The 13,064-nt window shown below is 34.7% G+C and overlaps 2 protein-coding genes across 2 annotated transcripts in view; one reads left to right on the top strand and one right to left on the bottom strand.

The window, feature by feature from the left end:
- Window positions 1-11,414, bottom strand: part of LOC134802856 (serine protease filzig) — a 46,923-nt gene extending 35,509 nt beyond the window's left edge. The window contains exon 1 of the mRNA XM_063775592.1: window positions 10,884-11,414. Coding sequence (XP_063631662.1) covers window positions 10,884-10,980 — 97 coding nt within the window. The 5' untranslated portion in view covers window positions 10,981-11,414. The remainder of the gene's footprint in view (window positions 1-10,883) is intronic.
- The window catches only part of LOC134802742 (probable chitinase 2), a 317,146-nt gene that overhangs the window by 2,556 nt on the left and 301,526 nt on the right, over window positions 1-13,064 (top strand). The window lies entirely within an intron of this gene.

Raw genomic sequence — 13,064 nt, 5'->3', positions numbered from 1 at the left:
AGTATCCTTAATAACCCTCGCAATCTGCATTTTGCAAATTATATTTTGAGTTACTAAGCGTCTCTTGCTCCATCCCACTAACCCGGGGTTAACCGGTTAAACCGTTAACCCAGTGTCAAATTGTACTAGTAACCATGGTAACTCCAGGTTTAACCGGTTAACCCTGGGTTAGAGTGATGGTGCAAGTGGCGCTAAGTACCTATGGTCTGTATCTTTAGGTATTTAAATAAAAGTAAACAAACAATCGGGTAGTTATAACATTTATTGGTTAACCAACCAAATACAAAACCACATGGATCAGTCACAGAACGACCTGACTTTAACCTACATTATTTGATCATGTAATGTTTTCATATACCCTCAAGTAAGGAGCCATTTGAGGGTAGATTTTGTTTACTTTTATTTAAATACCTAAAGATACAGAGTATAGAATAAATTCAAAAGTGGAAAAATTACTGCTTGATTGAGAGTTGAACTCACGACCTCTGGATCGATACTCCAGCGCGCTGCCAACTGAGCCACCAAGACCTCATCCATAGCCAGCGAATCTTTCCAACATATGGGTCGCTGACGTTTCTGCTTGTTTACAAATTAAATTACAACTGCCCGATTCGAACTTTAAGATACGTCAATTAATAGATTTAGAAACGATATGGGTTAGATGTGCCAGTGTCAAAAGAGACGTTTTTGTTTGAAGAATCGTCACATTTGACACTGACATATCTAATCCATATCGTTTCTAGATCTATTAATTGACGTATCTTAAAGTTCGAATCGGGCCGTAAGTACCTAGTGACAAAGGTGTTGAGATCACGCACACAGCATCTTGTAAAATTTGTAAACAGTAACATTTTAAAGCATTCACTGCCAACGTTTTCCTAGCGCTACGCTCGTAGCCAATCCCAGGGTTTTTCCGCTTTGTAGAGGAAAGCGACTACGAACAGAGAGCCCGCCGAGCGGATTCCAGGCACTCAACGTGTTAAATAAATATAGGTGGCCCGAAAAACGTCGACTTTTTTATTTTATTTATAATTTTAACAAACGTTTTTGTTTATCAAAACTAAAGGAGAATATTTTAATTTCATTAAATAACACGTATGGTTTTAGTTAAATTATTGTAATTTGTAAAAAACGTGTCAGAAAAATATTCCTAAAAATTAATTATCCCTAATAGGAAATTCTGTAATATCGCTAAGAAGAAATCTCTAGACAATATTTGTGTACAGATTCAAATATTTCTACACTTCTTTCATCTTCTACCAAATGTTTCATAAGCCTCTAAAAACCTTTTATGACCCATTTGCCCAGTAATCTAATCCTTGGCAGCTGTTAATATTGACGTGACCAAACAGACAGACAGACATTCCAGAGTGTTATCTTTCGTCCTGTTACGACTTATGACTCAATGATAAGATCTCTTTAAAATAATTTAGCCCATCATACATCTATTATTAAAAACCGGGCAAGTGCGAGTCGGACTCGCGCACGAAGGGTTCCGTACCATAATGCAAAAACCGGCAAAAAAAAAAGGTCACCCATCCAAGTACTGACCCCGCCCGACGTTGCTTAACTTCGGTCAAAAATCACGTTTGTTGTATGGGAGCCCCACTTAAATCTTTATTTTATTCTGTTTTTAGTATTTGTTGTTATAGCGGCAACAGAAATACATCATCTGTGAAAATTTCAACTGTCAATTTCAGCTATCACGGTTCGTGAGATACAGCCTGGTGACAGACGGACGGACGGACGGACGGCCGGACGGACGGACAGCGGAGTCTTAGTAATAGGGTCCCGTTTTACCCTTTAGGTACGGAACCCTAAAAATCAATCCCTATTTCCCTTGGTCACGGCATCACGCGGGGACGGGTGGAGCAATTTCGCTAATTCTTTTTTTGTTGTGTTTGTTATTGTCAGGAGAAGATTCTTATGAAAAAAAAATAAAGAAGTTAAAAAAGAAAGATAAATATAGGTGAAACGAAGTTCGCCGGGTCATCTAGTCTACATATAATAGACCCTTGAGATTTCCAACTGTGACATACTTTTGTAAAGTTCATAACTTAATAACAAGAATCCATGAAATGAAATTATTGAAACGGATTATATCGCGTATATTTAATTCATACTACATCCCGACGTTTCGAACCCTTTACAGCGTTCGTGGTCAACAAAAAACCAGCATCACTCGCTGTGCTCGTGATTCTTTATTAGAATCTTTCGCTGGCTCACGACTCAAAACCAGCATTTGTAACAAAAACTATTTCAGACGCTCAACGTTATTACCTACTTGTTTGAGGAAAAACTTAATACCAAAAACAAACAAATTATTTAAAACTGATGCAAAATTTATATAAATTATCGCCATTAAAGTTCAGTAAATTTATGAACTTATTGGTGCAAAATGAAAAACATTTTTTTATAATTTTACGATACCATACGTTGTTTAACAAACTCTTAAAAATACGTGTAGGTGGCATGTAGAGATCTTTATCGTTTTAAATGCCATTGCTGTGTTTTTGTTACAAAATCTACAAATCATATTAATCATACCTTCATGCAAACTGAGTTAGAAAGTACCCACATCAAACATTTTAACAAATAGGTAGGTACCTAGGGCCATACATAATGATGATGATGATGATGCTCTATGACCGATTTCGGCCACAGCGACTGTGTGCTCTGGAGTACACGAGTTAAAAATTGCCTAGCTACTCCATAACATAATACCACCAGATAGGACCATACATAATATTTTGAACATTTCTTGCATTAATAATAAAAAAGAATAATGTATTTTTTCTCGATTATACCTTGAAGATTTACCGTATCTACCATAAAACTTTGCTTCTGAATAGTTATAGGTATGTCACATTTTAAGCGTTACATTTAATCACAATTAAAATAATCTATATTTTATGACCTCGTATTTACTTTTAACTCGCGCATAATACTCATAGAATTTTTATTTGTTTTTAAATAGAAAGACCGCAAACATAACTAAACAATATATAAAGTCAGACCAAGAAAAGTCTGCAGCAATTTTGATAGCCCACGCAGTGCAAGTGTCATTTTAAACGTCAAACTTCTATGAAATTATGACGTGTAAATAACACTTGCACTGCGTGGGCTATCAAAATCGCTGCAGACCATTGACATATATCTCAGGACGGGTCTTACGGGAACTAAAAATGGTAATAGTGGTACTGGCCTCATTTATGCCCCATTGTTATTGCCCGTAAGGCCTGAGATATATGTCAATGCTGCAGACTCTTCTTGGTCTAACTCTAAAGGGGCCCACTGATTAACAGTCCGCCGGACGGTATCAGCCTGTCAGTTGTCCGGAACTGTCAAAATTTTGTTCTAACTGACAGGCCGATACCGTCCGGCGGACTGTTAATCAGTGGGCCCCTTAAAGCCTTGATTCAAAATAAATGCAAACTAACACTTTAAACTCTCGCGTTTTGTACACATATAATTACACAAACGGGTCTACCGCGATATAATTTCATTATTTTTACCTTTAATTCCGGCGTTTCAGCTGAGGTCTTTCCGTGACCACAGCTGGTGCAACTCAGCTGAAACGCCGGAATTAAAGGTAAAAATAATGAAATTATATCGCGGTAGACCCGTTTGTGTAATTAAATAAATGCAAACTACCATAGAGTTAGAAAGTAACAATAACCACAGCAAACATTTTGTTAACCTGCGGTGATGTGGTCTCACGTGTGTTTGAACTTTCTCGATCGTTTGTAAACAAGGTGATTAAAGTGATACTTTCCAGCGACAATTTCACCTGCTAGAGTGACAAAATAAATACTCTTTTTTTCACACATGATAAAAAGCTTGTACCTACTCAAAAATATACTAAAATTATACATGGGAAAAGTAAAACAATAGGCGGTGTCCATTTAGGGTTCCGTGCCCAAAGGGTAAAAACGGGACTCTATTCTAAGACTCCGCTGTCCGTCTGTCTGTCAGCAGGCATCTCTTGAACCGCAGCTAATAGGCAGTTGAAATTTTCACAGATGATGTATTTCTGTTGCCGCTATAACAACTAATACTAAAAACACAGAATATAATAAATATTTATCCCATATTACGAACTTGATTATTTTGATAAATAGCTACTTTATAATCATTACAGTTTTTAAATGTACTTAATTTGAAATGGATGCTACCAATAGCCCATCTCCCTATCAGATGGTATTAGGATAATAAGTATAATAACACATCATTATAGTTTTTTTTAATAATAGATAGGAATGGAGGGCAAGGCCGTAACAGGAATCCCGATGCATTCTTTACTAGTAAAAATATTATAGGTCAGTAGTTTGAGGGGCTTATAATTTATAAAGTTTGTGAAACTCATCAGCCGGCGTATTATGGACGGCTTTATCCATTTTTACACGATACGTATTTATTTTTACGTGATAAAATAACTGTCACGTTTTAACACCGTGGGATAGAAAGTGACGGACACCGTTTTATCACGCTGTTACGTAGACAAGAACGACCATCATATCCGTACAGGGGGCCGATTTTTGAATTTCGACCGCTCGATTTCGTGTATTTCGTTCAATAATATCTCCAATACTAGGCATTTAAATCTTACTAATAGAATTGAAAACGAGTGGTCAATACCACTCGATTCCCAATTTCTATCGCTCGTATTTCAAAAATTAGCATTTCGCTGTTTTCGACCGATTTTCGAGTGACGAAATCGAGCGATCGAAATTCAAAAATCGGGCGATTGTATATAGGTGTCCCAAACTTATGGGACATGAAGGGGAAGTACCTTAAATATCGTAGATAGTGTATTTTGCTCAAAGAAGACTTTATGTTATTTTTAAAAGTTAGTTATTCTGCAATCATAGATTTTCTAAAAATTACTTGCTTCGTCTGGGAATGGAACCGACTCAAATGTCAAAAAAAACTCACCCTACTTTTATGATGCCAATCGAAAGAATAGCTAAAAAATAATAACTCTGCTTAAGTAACATTGTATTTTAAAAGAAAGGAACAACGTGAAATTAATCATTTTAATTAAATTAAAAACATACATGAAACTGCCGTAGTCAATTAAGTGGGTATTTTTTTGTAAATTAATTAATTAAATGCTCAAAATGTGATCCCTCTTGTCTTACGCAAATCGCCAATATTTTAATGAGTCCGCTGCCTGTTGATTTTCTTATCATTTGATGGTGAAATATTTCTTCTTTTGGGGATACGTGAAAGATATGCTATACAAAAAGCGATACGAGAACGTGGGCGAGTTGCAAACAGAATTGTGCCATATCACGTCGAGTGTTCACCATAAAATGATAAGAAAATCAACAGGCAGCGGACTCATTAAAATATTGGCGATTTTCGTAAGACAAGAGGGATCACATTTTGAGCATTTAATTAATTAATTTACAAAAAAATACCCACTTAATTGACTACGGCAGTTTCATGTATGTTTTTAATTTGATTAAAATGATTAATTTCACGTTGTTCCTTTCTTTTAAAATACAATGTTACGTAAGCAGAGTTATTATTTTTTAGCTATTCTTTCGATTGGCATCATAAAAGTAGGGTGATTTTTTTTTTGACATTTAAGTCGGTTCGATTCCCAGACGAAGCAAGTAATTATTAGAAAATCTATGAATGCAGAATTACTAACTTTTAAAAATAACATAAAGTCTTCTTTGAGCAAAATACACTATCTAAGATATTTAAGGTACTTCCCCTTCATGTCCCATAAGTTTGGGACACCCTCTATAGTAGTAAGAATAATAGTATAATAACGTTATAAACTCAATGAACCATTCACTATTATTTACGCTAGAGTAGATTTCCAATGCCTTTGGATAAAAAATGCTGGCAGTCACGGTCATACACATCTATACACTTTTTTATCAAAGCAAGAAAATGTATAAAACTTAACACTAACAGTTGTACGAGAACAACTTCATTATAAGATAATATTCTTAGCTTGGTATTAAACTTGTTGGCGATTGAAGACACATTCTGCCCGATTCGAACTTTAAGATACGTCAATTAATAGATCTAGAAACGATATGGATTTGATGTGTCAGTGTCATAAGTGACGTTTTTGTTTGAAGAAGCATCACATTTGACACTGACATATCTAATCTATATCGTTTCTAGATCTATTAACTGACGTATATTAAAGTTCGAAAGTCGTAGGAATGTTTTTGAGTTAAAATTATAAAAATGTTGCCAGGATTCCTAAAATAGACATCACACCCAAAGAAATTGTGCAGTCACCTGCAAATATGTTACTCTTCGAAGGCCGCAAAAATATGTGACACGCTCTTATGGCTCTACAAATAAGATCGTGTCAGATACTTTTGCGGCCTTCGTCGTGTAACATACTAGTGAAGTGACTGACTACCTCAAAAAACAGTAAAGAGTTAAATTTTAAAACAACACATTTCTTTCACTGCGTCATCTCTAAGTGGCTAATTAAAGGAACTTTCAGTATTGCCGATGTACTTAAGTATTATGTTTAAAAAACTGAATACGCCCAGTCTTAGAGCATTTAATAACTGGAGTCGCCTTTAAGAGCTCAGAGACCCCTGTGCCGAATAACTTGCACAATTGTGCAAACTTTTGTATATGGACTGAAATGGCTATTTGTACGTTACGTACAAATCATGTAGAATTAGCAGTACATTTGACGTCCCCTCCCCCGCAAAAATCGGCAGACTATTTCGTAAAGAAAATGACAGCGATGACATCTCCAGTTACTAAATACTCTAAGCGCCCAGTCTATTAATATGCGTATACGACGCATAGTGTAGTAAATGAAGCAAGTTGTTGTATGGAGACCCATGCATTAATTTCTCAGTCGATGAAATTTAGCTTGGTTATTGTATAGTATGAGCCGAGACTAACATTATAAATATCCAAAAAAAAAACACTCCTAAGTTAGGTAAAAACACAAATCTGATTATATATTGAACCGAGTAATTCCTCAGTCCTAAATTATTTTACAAAATAAGTTATTTGTATCAGTATGTGATACTAGAAAAAAATCTAAAAGTTTTGTCAAACATGAGAATATTTTTTTATGATACTTCCTTTTTTTGACGCTCATTTTCATCGGAAAATTGCTCTGTCATTTTTTTCTTCTTATATGATCTTAGAATATAATTTGGCGCAGTGGGTAAAAAAATCCAAAAAAAATGCGTATCGAAATGTATGTATTATAGAACTATTAAAAACTGAGAGTGGGAAATTTTTAGATTTTCATTTTGTAGGTATAAAACGGCAATAAAATGGCATTCCAGTGAAAAAATTAGACTGAGCAATTTTCCGGTCCAAGACACGCCAAAAAAATGTATTTTATTAATACTGGTATTTCTGCTGGGATATTTTTTTGATATTTCATATATTGTTGCAATACGTTACATGAATATGTCTGGTGAAGAAAGTTTAAACGGAGCATTTTTCCGTAAAAATATATTAACGATTTAAGACTTTAGGTATTTACTTTAATTCTATTATTATTATTCTTTGGAAATTTATACAATACTTTTTATTTAGTGATACTTTATCATACTGTAAAGTTTTTTCTGGCTGAGGAATTACTGCGGGGTCCACTACCTTTATTTACTACACTAGCAGCGGGACGCCGGATCGGTCCCCGGTGTGATATATACTGATAAAATATTCTTGCTACTTGGGATTTTATTGATATGTGCTATTTATTACTGGACTAAATTGAGTTAAATGTTAATATATTTTTCCTTTTTTATTGTGGGACATACCACATTATTACAATCTTTAAATTGTAAATACAGATGTCAATCACAATGAAAAAATCAACGATGATCAACTCTGGCCAACGTGGGACTCAAACCCACATCCTATCCTTGAACTGCTGGTCCAATGCGTTACCAATTCCGCCAGCTGACCTTCCGTCAATCAACGCGAATTTAGTCATTGCAACTGTGACAACGTCACTAGCGACATCTGCATTCAAAGGTTCACAACCTTTGACCACCTCTGAGTCCAATAATGGGGGTTCGAGTCCCACGTTGGCCAGAGTTGATCATCGTTATTTTTTTCATTGTGATTGACATCAGCATATACCTACAACTAAATTGAGGTTAGATGTCATTTTATACGTTCTAATTTAGCTTGTCTATTAATATGCGTACACATTGGTTCTTCGGGGAGATATACAGGCCAATTCTAACATATGCTGACATCAGAATAACATAATTCTGATGTCAATGTATTTTTGAATTGGCCTCTTCTATTGATATGCGTATACCCAGCGGGACGCCGGATCGGTCCCCGGGGTGATATAGACCGATAACACATATTCCATGGCTACTTGAGATTTTATTGCTGGACTAAATTGAGATTAATGACATAATTAATCGTAACACGTATTCGTTTTAACATAGTTTTTTATTGCCCTAATTAGGTGAAATGAAATTATGTGATAATTAAGTTAGATGTTCGACTGGTTATTTATACCTATTCTGTGATTTTAATCTGATGATGTGATGTGATTCTTTTTTTATCTTGTTAAGGTCGCCAGAGGACAACCGGTACGAATGGAGGTCCAAGGGGGAGGCCTATGTTCAGCAGTGGACGTCTTATGGCTGAGATGATGATGATGATGATGATATGATTTTAAAATTTTTGATATTAATGTGAACTTCTATTAAGTTCTTCTTAGTAATGGGATTTTTAAAATTGTCATATTTAGTTGTAAAAATCTATGGTTACGGTTTTTCTATAATATAATAACCTATTAATTTCGAGATCGACTTCTTATATAAATTTTGAACTCTATCAATAAATATGAATTATATTATCTATGGAATGATTAAAAAATCCTTCAAAGAAGTCTTTTATTTACTTTATGTTTAATTACTAATTAGGTCAAATATTTTATTGACCTCAGTGAAATAATAAAAAGGATCACATGGCGTTCTAAAAGTTTTAATCCTGTGCCTAAAGATGGCAGTAAATTTACTGTGACTACAAAATTTACTTTGAAAATACGCCTCTATTTTTAATTCTCTTTGGTATTACCAATCACCTCAGTTAAACGGTAATATAGTTCCAGTGCGTTAGTAATGAAAAGTTTAAATAACCAAGTAGTGAGTAAGCTGCCGTTAACTGATAAGTAATGGGGTTTAAATTAAACGACAGTTAAGTGATTGAGAGGGCTTTTAAACTGATACGGTTTAACCTGACATAATAATATATACTATAATATGTATTTATTGTTCTAAATACATTAGTGAAACAGTCGTATTCATATATTTACTTATATATGTAGGTAAATATAAAATATAGAGGTAGAGAATGCCTTCCGGGATTAAGACCACCATTTGTACTTTTCTAATATAATTTAAATAAATAAATAAATATTAAACAAATATTATTATTAGCGGTGGTGGCCAAGTGGATATAACGTACGACTTTCAATCTGGAGGTCGCGCGCGGGTTCAAATCCTGGCTCGTATCAATGAGTTTTTCGGAACTTACGTACGAAATATCATTTGATATTTACCACTAGCTTTTCGGTGAAGGCTAAACATCGTGAGGAAACCTGCATACATCTGCGTAGAAATTCAAAGGTGTATGTGAAGTCCCCAATCCGCATTGGGCTAGCGTGGGGACTATAGCCCAAGCCCTTTCGCACATGAGAGGAGGTCTGTGCCCAGCAGTGGGACGTACCTATATAGGCTGTTTTTTTTTCTTAATTATACAATAAATATTGTAGGATTTAAGACAATTTAAGTAAGCTGAATAAGGCTTGTGTTGTGGGCATCACCTACTATTAGACGACGATATATGTATCAAAAGGCGCGAAATTCAAATTTTCTGTGGAACCATTACCCATCGCGCCTACGTTTTTTACATTTTTACTGATAGAAATGGCTTGACACACTATATATAATATATAGATAGATATAAATACTTATAAAATAAATATAAAGAGAAAACATCCATAAATATCTGTTAATTCAAAATGCTTTTACCAGAACTCGAACCCGGGACCTCCTGCTTTGTACGTAGGGGCACCTACCGACTACCATTTTAAAGTGGTTAAGTTGAAATATTCTACTTCTTATCTATTCTAACTTAATTAAAAACATAAAATAAATAATTGGTATAATATAAGAGCCTCGGTAGAGAGTACCATTTTGTACCAGTTGGAGTTGAAACTCTAGGTCCATGGGGTCCCAGCGCGCATAAGTTGTTCGCAGAAATCGCGAAGCGTCTGGTTGACGTAACTGGTGACCGAAGAGCTGGCGGCTACCTCGCACAACGTATCAGCATTGCGATACAGCGAGGAAATGCCGCCAGCATCCTTGGTACAATGCCTCAAGGGCCTATTTTAGATTTAAGCTAGTTATTAATTTCGTTTAGTAGTACCACCGTATATATATTGTATGTAAATAAATGATTAAAAAAAAAAATGTAAAAAAAATTGGTATAATTGCGTGAATTTGTTTTATTTTTATTTTATTTTTAAACATAAATATATGATAACCTCAACCAAGGCGACATGAAAATATAAAAATGAACAACATATATGTCGTAGTATATAAGTGAAATAATTCATTGTATAATGATGACATATCAATTTCATAAAATATAAGTAATATTGGCATTCAAAATATGTTATTTTTATTTTTAACGCAGTACACCTGTCTGGTAAGATAGTAACTGCTCAGGGCAAAAGAAATCGTATGAGGAAAGTCAACATTTTTCAAAATAAAGTGTTTTTAGTATTTTATTGCCTGAAAAGTGTTTTATTATCTTTCTATTTTTTTTATTTAAGTATTAATCATTTTTAGTCGCAATACCTCTTTACTATGTAAATAAAACACTTAAACATTAAATCTTACCTCTTTCATATTCAATAGCTCCGCAGCCAAAAATGTCCAAAAATATCACTAAAACCACCAAACATTTCACACGAAAAACACACTCCCTAACTGTCATGGTGACGTTTGAATCCCGCGCAAAAATTAAAAACAAAAACTATTACACATACCGATGCCTAAGTCTAGGCATTTTTTTTAATTATTTTTTTTCAGACGAGCGCTCGACGCGGCGTTTGGAAACCCACTAGCCAACTGACCAACTTAATGCAGTAAAATAAGAAACATACATATTACAAGTATAGGAAGAAAGTGACAAAGTTGTATAATTTCTCCTCATTACAATCTCAACCTAATTTCTTTGATGTTAAAGTTGAGAATAGCAGTTATGTCTTGGATGGGACTTGGTCGCAGTTAGTAGTAACTTGCTAAACGAGTGAACGGTGAAATGAGAAATTGTGAGAGACGGACGTATGTCAGAGGGGGATGGGTAGACATTTCTTTTTACAATGCGGCTCTGTAGAGTTTGGAGTTGAGAAAGTTTTGTTGGGTTGATTAGTACAGTCAACTGTAAAAATATGGGTGCACAAATCATCTCAAAAATATGTCCCATAGCTCTTATGTCAGGGAATTTAGAACTTTACTATGGGACATATTTTTGAATAAGTTGGCTACACCCATATTTTTACAGTTGACTGTACCATCGAATCGGTGTGTAATTGCATATCAGTATTTTTTATATTGTATATTAGCATTAAATATCATTTAAATTAGTAGGTATAATTTTAATGATATTTAATTTCTTTTTTATTGGGACTATAATTTAAGACATAAGACATAGAGAGAATGATTTAATTTATTTAAACTTTATTGCACAGTATAAATATACAGTTGCAAAAAGCCACTGGGCATTCTCTACCAGTCAACCTTTAAGCCAAACAGTGAAGTGTAGCTATGTACTTGGTGCGGGGTATGTAAAGAAAAACCTAATAACTACATTTACATTTCTAAATTAATATTAATAGGCACATATATAAATTTAATATGAAGATAAAATAAATACATATGTACAACAGTAGTATATATACGTATCGCGAAACATATGGTTTTTTTCCCAACGTCATCATCTTCCTCGCGTTATCCTGGCATTTTGCCACGGCTCATGGGAGCCTAGGGTCCGCTTGATAACTAATCCCAAGAATTGGCGTAGGCACTAGTTATTACGAAAGCGACTGTCTTCTGACCTTCCCACCCAGAGGGTAAACTAGACCTTATTGGAATTAGTCCGATTTCCTCACGATGTTTTCCTTCACCGATAAGCGACTGGTAAATGTCAACCAATGTAACGTAACGCAACGTTTTTTTTGTCAATTAGGTAAACGTACTGGTGCTCGACGGGGTCCCAGTACACGTCATCTTGAAACTTAAGTCATTGTCAATAGAGGTGACAGCAAGGTGTCATCTATTGGGCATTAGCATGTCGAGCACTAGTACGTTTACCTTATAAAAAATGCTCAAGTTCAAACTCACAGCGCCTATTTATAACATATCGAGTATAGCAACGGAGGCATCTCACTTTTTTAACAACCTGTAGGTATGACATAATTAGTCAAATATGACCCCTTTCTATCATTAGAAAGATATAGATATACATCCGAAATACTAGCACAATCCTTTACAAACTTATCTTTGCGGGTGGTTAAAAGTTAAACTACAGTAGCTCAATACAAAAATGTCACTTTTAATTAGACAGAGGCTACATCGCCAACGGCAAAATTAAATGTAAGTTGGTTTCTCTACAAACGTATTTTTGCGGATGGTGAAATTATCAACTACAAGTAGCTAAGTAGAAAATGTCAACTGTTGTTAGACAGTGGCGACATAGTCAGCGGTAAATGTAAGTTGGTTATATATATAGAGTTGCTAATTCGATGGAAACGGTATCGTAATGACGTTGGTAGTGAATCGATTTGGCAGGAGCTGGTTTAACCGAGTTTGGAAAAGGCTGGTTTTTTAAGGGTTTAAGGTCTGTGCCCTTTGGATACTTGGGAGTATCGCCAGGAGGGTTTTAATTTAAGTAAAATTTCATTAGTAACATACAAAATATATAAAATAATTGGTTTAGTAACATTTTGTACTTCAAGAGTTTTTTGTAAAAGGTGTAAAATCATGTAAATAAACTGTCATCAACCTATAAGAATCGTA

This window comes from Cydia splendana, chromosome 25 (assembly GCF_910591565.1).
Source record: "Cydia splendana chromosome 25, ilCydSple1.2, whole genome shotgun sequence".
In the NCBI taxonomy this organism is placed as follows: domain Eukaryota; kingdom Metazoa; phylum Arthropoda; class Insecta; order Lepidoptera; family Tortricidae; genus Cydia; species Cydia splendana.
This window is presented reverse-complemented; position numbering and strand designations above follow the sequence as displayed.